Source organism: Trichomycterus rosablanca, chromosome 13 (genome assembly GCF_030014385.1).
Source record: "Trichomycterus rosablanca isolate fTriRos1 chromosome 13, fTriRos1.hap1, whole genome shotgun sequence".
NCBI classification, from domain to species: Eukaryota; Metazoa; Chordata; class Actinopteri; order Siluriformes; family Trichomycteridae; genus Trichomycterus; species Trichomycterus rosablanca.
In genome coordinates, this window is record NC_086000.1 from 2707419 (window position 1) to 2720690 (window position 13272).

General features: G+C 42.5%; 1 protein-coding gene across 3 annotated transcripts in view; it reads right to left on the reverse strand.

The window, feature by feature from the left end:
• The window catches only part of ehbp1 (EH domain binding protein 1), a 129821-nt gene extending 123178 nt beyond the window's left edge, over positions 1-6643 (reverse strand). For all 3 annotated transcript variants that reach the window (XM_063006795.1, XM_063006794.1, XM_063006796.1), the window contains exons 1-2: positions 6345-6643; positions 2899-3374 (exon numbers count right to left, since the gene is read on the reverse strand). In XM_063006795.1, the coding sequence (XP_062862865.1) occupies positions 2899-3002 (104 nt within the window). In that variant the 5' untranslated portion in view covers positions 3003-3374; positions 6345-6643. The remainder of the gene's footprint in view (positions 1-2898; positions 3375-6344) is intronic.
• Between the last annotated feature and the right edge of the window lie 6629 nt (positions 6644-13272).

Here is a 13272-nt window from a genome sequence, read left to right on the forward strand (position 1 = left end):
CTTTCTATTAATAGCACTAAGCCATGGAGTGTGGAAGAGAAGAGAAGAGAAGAGGTTCATGCTCCCCTCAGAGAGCATTCACATGTTTCTCAACCACATGTTATAAATGTTTTTGACTTCCAGAGTGATAACTTCTGAAACATAACAGTTTCTAATGCTGTCCAAAGTTTTCTTATTTCATTGAATTTTTTTATTGTGATTGTGTATTAATGTTTCAAGTATATTTAATTAAACTATCAAGCTTAAGTTTCAGTTTCATGGGTCATTATTTTAATTTGATATTGGAACTTCAATAACATAAGAGAGTTTTGTTATGTTCAGGCAGAGATGGAGGGCATGACATAAATAATCGTTGACTAGTCGACTAATCGGGGGGAAAAACAATCGGCAGATTAGTCGACTACTAAAACAAGCGTCAGATTAGTCGACCACTAAAACAATCGTCAGATTAGTCGACTACTAAAACAATCGTCAGATTAGTCGACTACTAAAACAATCGTCAGATTAGTCGACTACTAAAACAATCGTCAGATTAGTCGACTACTAAAACAATCGTCAGATTAGTCGACTACTAAAACAATCGTCAGATTAGTCGACTACTAAAACAATCGTCAGATTAGTCGACTACTAAAACAAGCGTCAGATTAGTCGACTACTAAAACAATCGTCAGATTAGTCGACTACTAAAACAATCGTCAGATTAGTCGACTACTAAAGCAATCGTCAGATTAGTCGACTACTAAAGCAATCGTCAGATTAGTCGACTACTAAAGCAATCGTCAGATTAGTCGACTACTAAAACAAGCGTCAGATTAGTCGACTACTAAAACAATCGTCAGATTAGTCGACTACTAAAACAATCGTCAGATTAGTCGACTACTAAAACAATCGTCAGATTAGTCGACTACTAAAACAATCGCTAGATTAGTCGACTACTAAAACAATCGCTAGATTAGTCGACTACTAAAACAATCGTCAGATTAGTCGACTACTAAAACAATCGTCAGATTAGTCGACTACTAAAACAATCGTCAGATTAGTCGACTACTAAAACAATCGTTAGATTAGTCGACTACTAAAATAATCGTTAGTTGCAGCCCTACTGGAAAGTAGATTAAAATGATCAGTATGAAGGAAAGTTTTTATTCTGGTAAGAGTGTTCACTTCCAAGATCACAAGGCATCACCGAATGGTTTAATGAGGACGAAGAAATGAGAAATCACGTGTCGCAGCCCTTGTAGCTACCAGCTCTCAGCCCAGCTGACCAACTCTCCCACCATCATCATCATCAAAACCCAAACCAAAGGAAGGTACTTAAAAAGCTATTTGGTGATCTAACACCTTACAAACCTTATTCTTATTCTTATTCTTATTCTTGACCATATAGTCTGTAAGCACTGGCATCTGAGTGTACGGCAACTATGGGCATGCCAATGTGTGCCAGTGTTTCTATGGTAGTTCGTGGCATTCTCGTCACCCAGAATCTAACATGGTCTCATTCGAACACAGTCATTTTGACTAATCAATACGATCCGAGATTTCCACTGATCTGAGCCAGAAAGATTATGGTGAAAAAGTCTAGTAAACTATATACAAATCTCCATTCTTACCTCATGAACATTGAACATCCTCTACAATGCACTAATGCACATCTAAATGACTGCTGCTACTCGCACATAATGCAACCCGGCTGGCCGAGGGGAACCGCACCGGGTTCTGCAGACAACGGTCACCGCTACATCACCCACACGCCCCCCAATTTCTCCGCATATATTATTTCCCTTGTTCAGAGTCACAGTGGGTCACAGACAAACTAGGCATCTTTAAAATTCACACTAAACTTTTGTACTTTTTAAGTGTTTCATCTCATCTGTTTACATATCAGTATTTGCACATGGCACTACTGCACTAATCACACACCAGCACAACAATAATGTATGTATATATTGTATATTATCCACTATACTTATACACTCTCTTCTATTTATTATTATTCACTTAGCCCTTGTAGTTAATTGATTTAGCCACTGTAGTCACCTTGTAATTATGTAGTAGTCCATACACTGCACAACCATTATCTGTTTACTGTTTTTAATATATGCACCTTCATTTTTTACTTATCTCGTTGCACTTCGTTGGCTTTGTAATTGTACTATGCACAACGACGACAAAGTTGAATCTAATCTAATCTTGGACACGTACTCACTGGGTCTGTCTGAAAACCTGGCGCTCTCTCCACATTGACGCGTTTTACGTCATGCTGCGCTCCCGAGAAGAAGGCATGTCTAAATTCTTAGCTACCTAAAAATGCTCCTACTGTCTTATTAGAATGTCTAATTACTGATCAGGTAGGCAGTAGGAAGCAAGGCAGCTCATTCACTCACTCGGACCTAGATGCGATTTACAGCAGCCGATCTACACACTGCGTTACAAGACTGAAGAAAATGTAAGTATCCGGTGATGGAAATTGAAACCAGATCCTCAGGAGCCTGGTGCTGTGTGCCAACACTAAACCAGTAGTGCTACCCGCTTTACAAATCATTTGTATGCAATGTTTAGTACGAAGTAGGAACTAAAATGCTTTCTGGAACTTTAAACAACGCCCTTTAAAAAAGTCCAAGTTCCTAAAGAGGTTCCTCTGATGGGACCATGCATCCAGACCTAATTTCACAAGCGTGCTTGTAATCGGACTCGCCTGAACCCAGACCAGACCCAGCCTCCGTTCCTCTACAGTGCTGACATGCATCGAAGTGCACAAACCGCATCCCACACTTTGGAGACTCTTAATGGACAGTGAGGGAGTTCGAAAGAGGAGGACATGACCAGCCTGTGCCATGCAGGGAGCGAATACAATCCATCGACACGCCCATCACGGCCTGACCGGAGCAACGTACTCACCATTTTTTTGTACATTCCACCATGAGTTCCTGATAGGAGGCCACAAACTGGAATTTGGACGCGTGCTTCCCTACACGCTGCAGTCTCTTCCACACAGACGCCATGACTCCTGCTGCGCTCCTGATTGTTCGTTTGTTAAAAAAAAAAGAGATTAAAATTAAGGTGCAGGCCGGTCCGGTCCGGTCCGGTCCTGGTGTCGCTTCTGGTCAGAGTCCTCTTTGGAAGATGTGATTCACGAGCATTCGGTCAGACAAGCTTTCACCGCGCGCATATTCATCGCTGACGCTCTAGGACGGCACAGAAACAGATCAGTTCCATCAAAGCAGAATCCAGGAGGAAGGAACGCTGGCGTCATGGAAAGACCTGCTGCATGCACGGACACGGTGACACTTGGCTCTGACACACCGCATATTGTAGGGCGGGTCGTCCTAGCTGTGGTCAGGCATCATGTAATCCACTTTCCGGCATCGATGACCCTGCAGGAACGAAGACAGGCAGATTAGTGAGAGAAGTCTCAAAAACAGAACAGGTACCGGCAGTTCGGACATCAGAACTCGCTGACGCAGTAAGATTAACATCAATAAGATAATAAGTGCAGCTGTCAGCAGATATTCACGTAAACGTTACAGATATCTAAAGAGGATGTGGATTTTATTTGAATACCAACATATTCAAATGAATAGAACATTTACATTTTTGGCATTTAGCAGACTTTGTGACAGTAAGCAATTGAGGCCCCAACAGGGGCAACCTGGCAGTGGTGGGGTTTGAACTAGTAACCTTTTGATTACTAGTCCAGTACCTTAACCACTAAGCTAGGCACACAACTGACCCTAAATATTGAGATATTGAGTGTCCCTTTATTAAGATCGTGTACAAACGCCAGAACTGGTTAAAACATTCAGAATCAAACAGTATGTACAGATCTCTAAAAGCAGATTTTGGATTTGCCTAAGATCTTCCCCAAAAATACTATGAGGGTAAAGTACAGGGAACAGTGGTCTCTTGATCAAGATTGTGTACAAATGGCAAAACTGGTTGGAAAATCCAAAGTCAACCGGTTCGTACAGATCTCTAAAAGCAAATCTTGTATTTTCACTTCGAGCCGCTTAAAAGAATCTTACGGTCCAAAGATCTTCCCCCAAAAATTCTATAGGTGTAAAGTACAGGGAACCGTTTTCTCTTTATCAAGATTGTGTACAAATGCAAAAACTGGTTAGTGTACAGATCTCTTAAAGCAGACCTTGGATAAAGATCTCATGGTCCTAAGATCATCCCCAAAAATACTATAAGGGTAAAGTACAGGGAACAGTGGTCTCTGTGCCAAGATTGTGTACAAATGCCAAAACTGGTTAGTGTACAGATCTCTAAAAGCAGATCCTGAGCCGCTTATAAGGATCTTACGGTCCTAAGATCTTTCCCCAAAATAATATGAGGGTAAAGTACAGGGAACAGTGGTCTCTTGATCAAGATTGTGTACAAATGCCAAAACTGGTTGGAAAATCCAAACTGTCAACCGGTTCGTACAGATCTCTAACAGCAAATCTTGGATTTTCACTTCGAGCCGCTTAAATTTACATTTTTACATTTTCAGCATTTAGGAGACACTTTTATCCAAAGCGACTTACATTACTGTGGCAGTATATTGTCTAAGCAACTGAGGGTTGCTCAAGGGTCCAGCAGTGGCGACCTAGCAGTAGTGGGGCTTGAACCAGCTACCTTTCGATTACTAATCCAGTAGCTTACCCGGTAAGCCACAACTGCCCTTCTAACTTCTAAAGATCTTATGGACCTAATATCATCCCCAAAAAGTTTGTTTGTTTATTAGGATTTTAACATCATGTTTTACACTTTGGTTACATTCATGACAGGAACGGTGGGTTAATCAATTGACAAGGTTATATCGAACACAGTCATGGACAATTTAGTGTCTCCAGTTCACCTCACTTGGACGTCTTTGGACTGTGGGAGGAAACCGGAGCTCCCGGGGGAAACCCAAGCGGACACGGGGAGAATATGTGACCTCCACACAGAAAGGACTATCTATCCATCCATCCATCCATCCATCCATCCATTCACCCACTCACCCTCTCACCCACACACCCATACATCCATCCACCCATTTACCCATCTATCTATCCATCCATTCACCCACACACTTATCCATCCATCCATCCATCCGTCCATCTAACTTCTATTTATCCACCCACCCACCCACCCACCCATCCATCCATCTAACTTCTATTTATCCACCCATCCACCCACCCACCCACCCACCCATCCATCCACCCACCCACCCATCCATCCATCCATCCATCCATCCATCCATCCATCCATCCATTCACCCACTCACCCACACACCCATCCACCCATTTACCCACTCACCCACACACCCACACACCCATCCATCCATCCATCCATCCATTCACCCACTCACCCACACACCCATACATCCATCCACCCATTTACCCACTCACCCACACACCCATACATCCATCCATCCATCCATCCATCCATTCACCCACTCACCCACACACCCATACATCCATCCACCCATCTATCTATCCATCCATTCACCCACACACTTATCCATCCATCCATCCACCCATCCGTCCATCTAACTTCTATTTATCCACCCACCCACCCATCCATCCATTTCAATAATTTCCTTCGGGATAAATAAAGTATCTATCTATCTATCGATCGATCGATCTACCTGTCTATCTATCCACCCACCCATCCATCCATCCATCCATCCATCACTTGCATGTCTTTGGACTGTGGGAGGAAACCGGAGCACCCAGAGGAAACCCAGACGGGGAGAACATGCGACCTCCACACAGAAAGGACCCGGACCGCCCCACCTGGGGATCGAACCCAGGACCTTCTTGCTGTGAGGCCACCGTGCCGCCCTCCCCAAAAAGTATATACATGTAAAGTACAGGGAACAGTGGTCTCTTGATCAAGTCAAACAATCCGGTAACATGAGAACCACCGAGAACAGGCATGTCATGAGTTTGCCTGGCCAACAAGTGAAGACAAGATGAAAGATTTCTATCCTGATTGGAGTGGTCTTCTCCAGTTTGGCAATGCCTCAACCCACAGGTCACTACAGGTCACTTTATGGTTTGAATTTGGGAGAACTGGGTTCCAGACCTCCAGTACAGTTTCAGAAACCTGATGCTGGTTCTCTTTACCCTTTGGAACCCATCTATATAAGGAGGGCACCAGGTAATCTGGTACCTTACAGTAACCATGGCAACTTGATTTCGGCGTTGCCATGGTTTTACTTTTGCATGAACCGTTACTTTAAATCAAGCAATAACAAGCAAGTTAGCACGTTAGCAAGAAGAGCAGTGGTTGCTCACGGGACAGGACCGTTATGTGGCCCTGAACGCTACCCGTCCACGTCCTTGTCTCAAAGGAAAAACAACATTAATACTCACCTATTTAATTATTCACCAGGTGACGGTTGCTCGCCGTTCGGGCCAGTTAGCATAATCGATTAGCATTTCGCTAGTAAATACTAGCCAGGTAACGTTAGCCCGGTGGCTAACATCATCCTGCGCATAAAAAAGACGCCCTTGTGTTGCGCGAATGGTCAAACTTGATAAATAACAAGCGCACAAAGTTTATAAAGTGAGTAATTTAAATAGTTTCCCTAACGGACGCGAAGAAATTCCAATAGAAAGTGCAACATTAAAGCAGCCGTCATATCCTGACCAATCCCACTACGTTCCCCTTAGGATACGCATACTAGCATACTAGGCTACTAAATAGTATGCGCGAATAGTACGGTGGCGTACTATTCGCGCGTACTATTTAGTAGCCTAGTATGCTAGTATGCGTATCCAGAGGCGAACGTCTGCCTCTAGGACACACCCCCGGAATCATTCTATTGGTTGTCTTTCGGAAAAAATGTGCATATTCATGAGGTGACTCCTCTTCAGCGTTTTCTATTGGTCAACTCAGACGTCCGTCAAATCACCTTTCCCCGCCCATTTCTTCCAGTCAGACTTCTCCCTAGAAACACGATCTCGCCTAGTGTCACACAAGCTATCGATTCATTCAGCCTATTAAACTTAAATAAAACGATTACAATTGATTATTTGATTACATTTCGATTAGTTAAAGTTTTGTCATAAGCAGACACGTTTGCTATATCAAAAAAAAAGTATGTGGACACTCGTATTAAGGGTTGATTTTGATGTTCTAGCCACGCCCGGCGCTAAGACAAATATACGATCAATAATTCGACAAATTATATCCTTTCGGGGTTGTGAAAATGGTTTCGGGAAGGCTTTTCCCTTCTTCCTACACAAACCAAAGTCAACGAAGACGTGGTTCGGACGATCTGGCCTGCGCACAACCCTACCGGGATGAATTGGGAAGTCTATCATGAGCCAGGCCTTCACCATACTTCATTGAGTTCTCTAGACTAAACCCGTTTGGAATAAAAAGAAAAGTCCCCAAGAAAGAACTAAACTGGATATGGATATGAAGGACCGTATCTGATTTCTCTTAGCATGTTCCTTGGAGGTTTTTCGATAAGACAGACGACACGCCCCTCATGTTCGATGTCCTTATCGGTCCTCAAGATCTCACAGAGATGTAACATACGTGAAAGAATGCTTTGAAGGGGCGAATAACATGAAGGAGAAGTCGAACATGCTTGTAGGAGGGAGGCACGGGCGACGAGGAATGCTGGGTTGTGTATATGAGTGCAGGCGTGAAAGATTGAGAGGTAGATCTGAGGGGTGCTTTTAAGGCATTTTAATATTTTTTAGACCGTAATTGGTCCTTGCCATGATGAAGATCTATCTATCTATCTATCTATCTATCTATCTATCTATCTATCTATCTATCTATCTATCTATCTATCTATCTATCTATCTATCTATCTATCTATCTATCTATCTATCTATCTATCTATCTATCTATCTATCTATCTATCTAATCTATCTAATCCATCCATCCATCCATCCACCCACCCACCCACCAAACCATCCATCCATCCATCCATCCATCTATTCATCCATCCATCCATCCATCCATTCATTCACCCACCCACACACCTATTCATCCATCCATCCAACCTTCCATCCATCTATCCATCAATCTATCTATCTATCCATCCATCCATTTACTCACTTGCCCACTCGCCCACCCAACCATCCACCCATCCATCCATTCATCTATCTATGAAGAGTCAGTGGTAGCTCTTTAATGGGTCTGGAATTTTAACCATACAAAACCGTACAATTAAACTAAAACATGTTACCTAGATTTAAAAATCATGTACTTGATTTATAAATAAACATTAATTAATGGTATAATCTCAACACAGCTTCATCCCATCTCACCAAACAATCTGCTTCTGACAGGAGGAGACAGGAGTGCATAATGCGTAGTCGTAGTGGGTTCTGTCTCTTGCTTATTTCCTATTTAATCCCATGGTCAATGGTAACATGAGAGCGTGGCCTGGCAGGAAGATAAACATCCTGACTGTAAACGATGCCACCCACATGCACTCCTGAGGAGAGAAGGGTCTAAACAGAATGGTATAGTCATATATACACTGATTTTGCACTATTGGGGTGCCATACAGCAACATAGGACTTAAGGATCTGGGTTTGATTCCCACCACTGTTTGTCTTGTCTCGTCTCACCGTGTCCATGTAGGTATTCTCTTGATAGTCCTGTGTCCTCCCACCCTTTCATAAACATAAAAACTTTATAAAGCACTTTGGCGTCCTGTCCAGGGTGGGTTTCTTCACTGCACCCAGATGTAGGCTTTACATGGAATATGAATGGAAGGTTTAATAGCATTTTCATCATCAGTGTAACTTAATAATTTCTTAAAATGTTACCAACTGTCTGCAAGAAAGTCTTGACTACAGAAAGATCTGGTTAATAAAATATTACAATTGCATTGTGTAATGAAATGTGTTTATTATATCCATATATTCAATAAAAATCCATATTATAACTCAACCAACTCTGGTTGCCAGATAAATAAAACAAAATTCGTGTTTGTTTAAAATGGGTTTTGTGGGTTGCTCAGACACGCTACAGATACAGTTAGCCATCTCTAATGGAGGAAATGTTTTATTGATGCAACATTTCAGACAACATCCTATTGTCTGGTCAAGGTGTCGGGATGAGTGGCCACTTGCTGGTGAATAGAAGAGCCCAGTGGCATTGCACGTGTTGAGGGGGAGTTTGCCAGTTGGATACTAAAACTGTGCCTGAACCGAAAGAAAACGTAGTGCTACTTTTATTTAAGTATGAATATATATTTTTTTACTATAAACACTCTCTGTCTGTGTGGTTGTTGATTTGTTCATCTGTTCTTCAGTAATGCAAACCACTTCTATCTGGGCTTGGGACCTGCATTGCAAGTGCACTTATTTTTCAATGACTATGCTGTTTCTGCCATCCACACTCTCACGTCCGTGGAGACACCAGACCGACCAATAGCACCACTGATATTCGAACCCTGGATCCTCCAGATCTCAGCGGTAGTGGGTTAACATACATAGCAAACATGATTTTACAAATCTGTATTGACTGATGAATCTGAATTTCATTAGTGTGTGTGTGTGTGTGTGTGTGTTTACTTCAGCACATACAAGAATGAGAGGAATGTTGCTATGAGGCGATTGCAGAGACTTGCCTTTTTCTGACGAGATTCCATCGCCTCAGGCAACACCCACACACTCATAGTAGGATTGAATATTGTGTTTGACATTGTAAACTTTCCAGATGGAGTTTGTTCATTGATGCTAAACTGGAAGCTAATCACTCAAAATTGTACACTTTATTTTAATAACCTCTGCAGATGTGTTGTTCTGTGACTGAGTGACTTTTTCTCCTTTAATAAAGCTTATAAGGTGCCCAGGTGGCGCAGCGGGATATTCCGCTAGCACACCAGCACTGAGATTCTGAACTCCTCGGTTCAAAACTTGGCGTTGCCACCTGTCATCTGGGCGCCATCTAGCGAGCATAATTGGCAGACACGGTTCTGCTAGGGTGGGATGGCCGGACTAAGTGGGATGGCCGGACTAAGTGGGTGGGGTCTTTAAACGCTGTGTAAGGACCCCGATTGGCAGATAGAGAGGCGCCTGTACAGATTGCATGGGTAAAAAAGGGTTCCGCTGAGGGCTGCGCATGGGTCGGAGGGGGCGCGAGCGGCAATATACCCACCTCGACTGCAATCAGGGATCCACCAGCAGTGGAAGACAGATTGACTACGCTAAATTGGGAGAAAATGCCTAAAATATAATAGACAAAAAACATGAAATAAAAAGATAATTCACTTGTAGAAGAAAACAATCCCATTTAGAAGCGTATGGTATAAGCATAAGTACGTCTAGCTTCACTTTATTTATTAGTTTTTGCATTATTTCAGCATCTCATGTCAAAATGCTTTGAATACTTATTAATTTGTGTATTTATTTGTATTTTTATTACTTTAGCCTCCTCTGCTTGTTAGCTGCATTAGCAAACTACATTAAATAAATACTAACTGGTCACAAACGTGTAAGCAACCACATTTAGATGAAGCAAAAAAAAGGACATTTGTTTATCTGAGCGTCCAGTGTAACTGTATGAATTAGCTGAATAACCAGTATGAGTCACCTCTCATTTCTGGGCAGCTACGTGTGTTGTTGAATGACGGTAATATTTATTTATAGGCTGCAATGAGATATTATTGATCCAGAGAGAAGCAGATTGCCGACACAGATCCTGTAATAACTGTCCGATACAGCATGAGAGCAAGAGTACAAAAAAGTAGGGAAGGAAAATAAAGCAAAGAAAATCAGGAGATGTTTGATTCATTTCTTTAACACTTATGGGGAATTCAACATCTGTTTAACCACCACTTTATCCTGGTCAGGGTTGCGGTTGGTCCGATCAGGGGCTGGACTCGCTGACCTGGTGAGGTATCCACACAAACACAACTGGGCGTGTCTGAGGGAAGGCACTGCCAAGAACACTGGCAGGAGATAAGAAGATGCCACAGATCTGATACATGTGGAAGGGGGCTTATGATGATCTGGCTCTCCTTGATCTCCTTGAAATGCGACTGGTAGGGGAAAAGATGTGGCCAGGTGACTTCATGTGTGCCAGGACCGGGGTGATGACTTAGAATACAGTATATGACCATATACTGTAAACAGTCCAAGCAAATGAGGGTTAGAGGCCTTGCTCAAGGGCCCAGCCGTGGCAACCCCCCCCCCATTCTTCAACCCCCAGGTTGTTATACCTACACTGACTGAACCACCTTCTCCAAATAAATGAGGATTTAAATCATGAATGAGGAATCACAGGAATTAAACATGTAATGACCAAAAAAGGAAACATTCATCTGCAAAGCAAAGAGTCCCAGACTAACGCTGACTGTAAGCTGCACAGCATGAGGAGGAGATGGAAAGAAAAAAGCATAACAGTGATTTTCCTATAGCCTTGGTACTTGTGGACGGAGTGATTATATCATTTCCTGTCTGAAGCTGGAAAAATGTAGCGCTCAGCTCGAGTCGCATTATTCAAAGTGAGATGCTTAGTCTGATACCCCACCTTCAGTTCATAAAGGGTTCGGTCAGGAGGTCACTCTGTATCTACTCGTACACGTGAACACTAGATCTTATACAGCAGAGCTGCTTCTGGAGCTGCAGACACTGAGACGTGTTCAGACGTTCTGAGCAGTGGTCAGAGCAAACGCACTTCCCATTAGCTTTCACCCTGTAGTGCTTCCAGACTGGATTCCCCTACACCAGCCACTGTGTGACGACAAGTTAAAGGCTATTACTGCACACAGCTAGCGGTGAATCCTCTCAAAGAGCCTTGACACATAAAGAGGACCACGCTATTTGCTCTGTATTCCTCTGCTGCTTGCTCCGACACCCCGACCCTGTCGGCAATACACCAGCTGGCCTTTTTGGAGCACTTTTAATAGGTGAAATGGCAGGTAAACAGTACAGGACCTGCCGTTTGGGAGACACTCGTCCATCTAAGTCACAATGTGGCTCAGATTAGTATGCCTAACACATCAGATTTAAGAACTGACTGTTCACTTCTGCCTTATAATAATATATAGTACAACAATATATAATACATATACGTACATATGTACAGTTGTGTTCAAAATAATAGCAGTGTGTTTAAAAAAGTGAATAAAGCTCAGAATTCTTATAATAGCTTTTATTTTCATACACACAAATGCATTGACAACACTGCACAGTTTTTTCCAAATCAAAACATGAATTAAAACTGATCAAATGTGTTATTTACAGAAAGTGAAGAAAAGGGAATATTAGGCTGTTAAAAAAAATAGCAGTGTCTGCATTTTTCTTTACAAACTCAAACATTTACTGTTTAAACTGAAAAATGCTTCAATATTTAGCTTTCCTGTAAACCACTAAACTAATAATCAGTTGTATAACCACTGTTTCTGAGAATTGCTTCACATCTGTTTCATGGAGTCAACCAACTTCTGGCACCTGTGAACAGGTATTCCAGCCCAGGACGATTGGACCACATTCCACAATTCCTCTGCCTGTCTTGGTTTTGCCTCAGACACAGCATTTTTGTTGTCACCCCACAAGTTTTCTATTGGTTTAAGGTCTGGAGATTGGGCTGGCCAGTCCATAACGTTAATCTTGTTGGTCTGAAACCGAGATGTTGCACGCTTACTGGTGTGTTTGGGGTCATTGTCTTGTTGAAACATCCATTTCAAGGGCATTTCCTCTTTGGCATGAGGCAACACGACCTCTTCAAGTATTTGGATGTATTCAAACTGATCCATGATCCCTGGTCTGCGATAAATAGGCCCGACACCATAGTATGAGAAACATCCCCATATCACGATGCTTGCGCCACCATGCTTCACTGTCTTCATAGTGTACTGTGGCTTGAATTCAGTGTTCGGGGGTCGTCTGACAAACTGTCTGCGGCCACTAGACCCAAAAAGAACGATCTTGCTTTCATCAGTCCACAAAATGTTGCGCCATTTCTCTTTAGGCCAGTGAATGTGTTCTTTGGCAAATTGTAACCTCTTCAGCACATGTCGTTTTTGCAACAATGGGACTTTGCGGGGGCTTCTTGCCGATCGCTTGGCTTCACACAGGCGTCTTCTAACCGTCACAGTACTCTTAGGTAACTTTAGACCTTCTCTGATCTCCCTGGAGCTGATCATTGGCTGAGTCTTTGCCATTTTGGCTATTCTTCAATCCATCCGAATGGTAGTTTTCCATTTTCTTCCACGTCTTTCTGGTTTTGGTTGCCATTTTAAAGCATTTGAAATCATTTTAGCTGAGCAGCCTATAATTTTCTGCACTTTTTTATGTTTTTCCCTCTCCAATCGACTTTTTA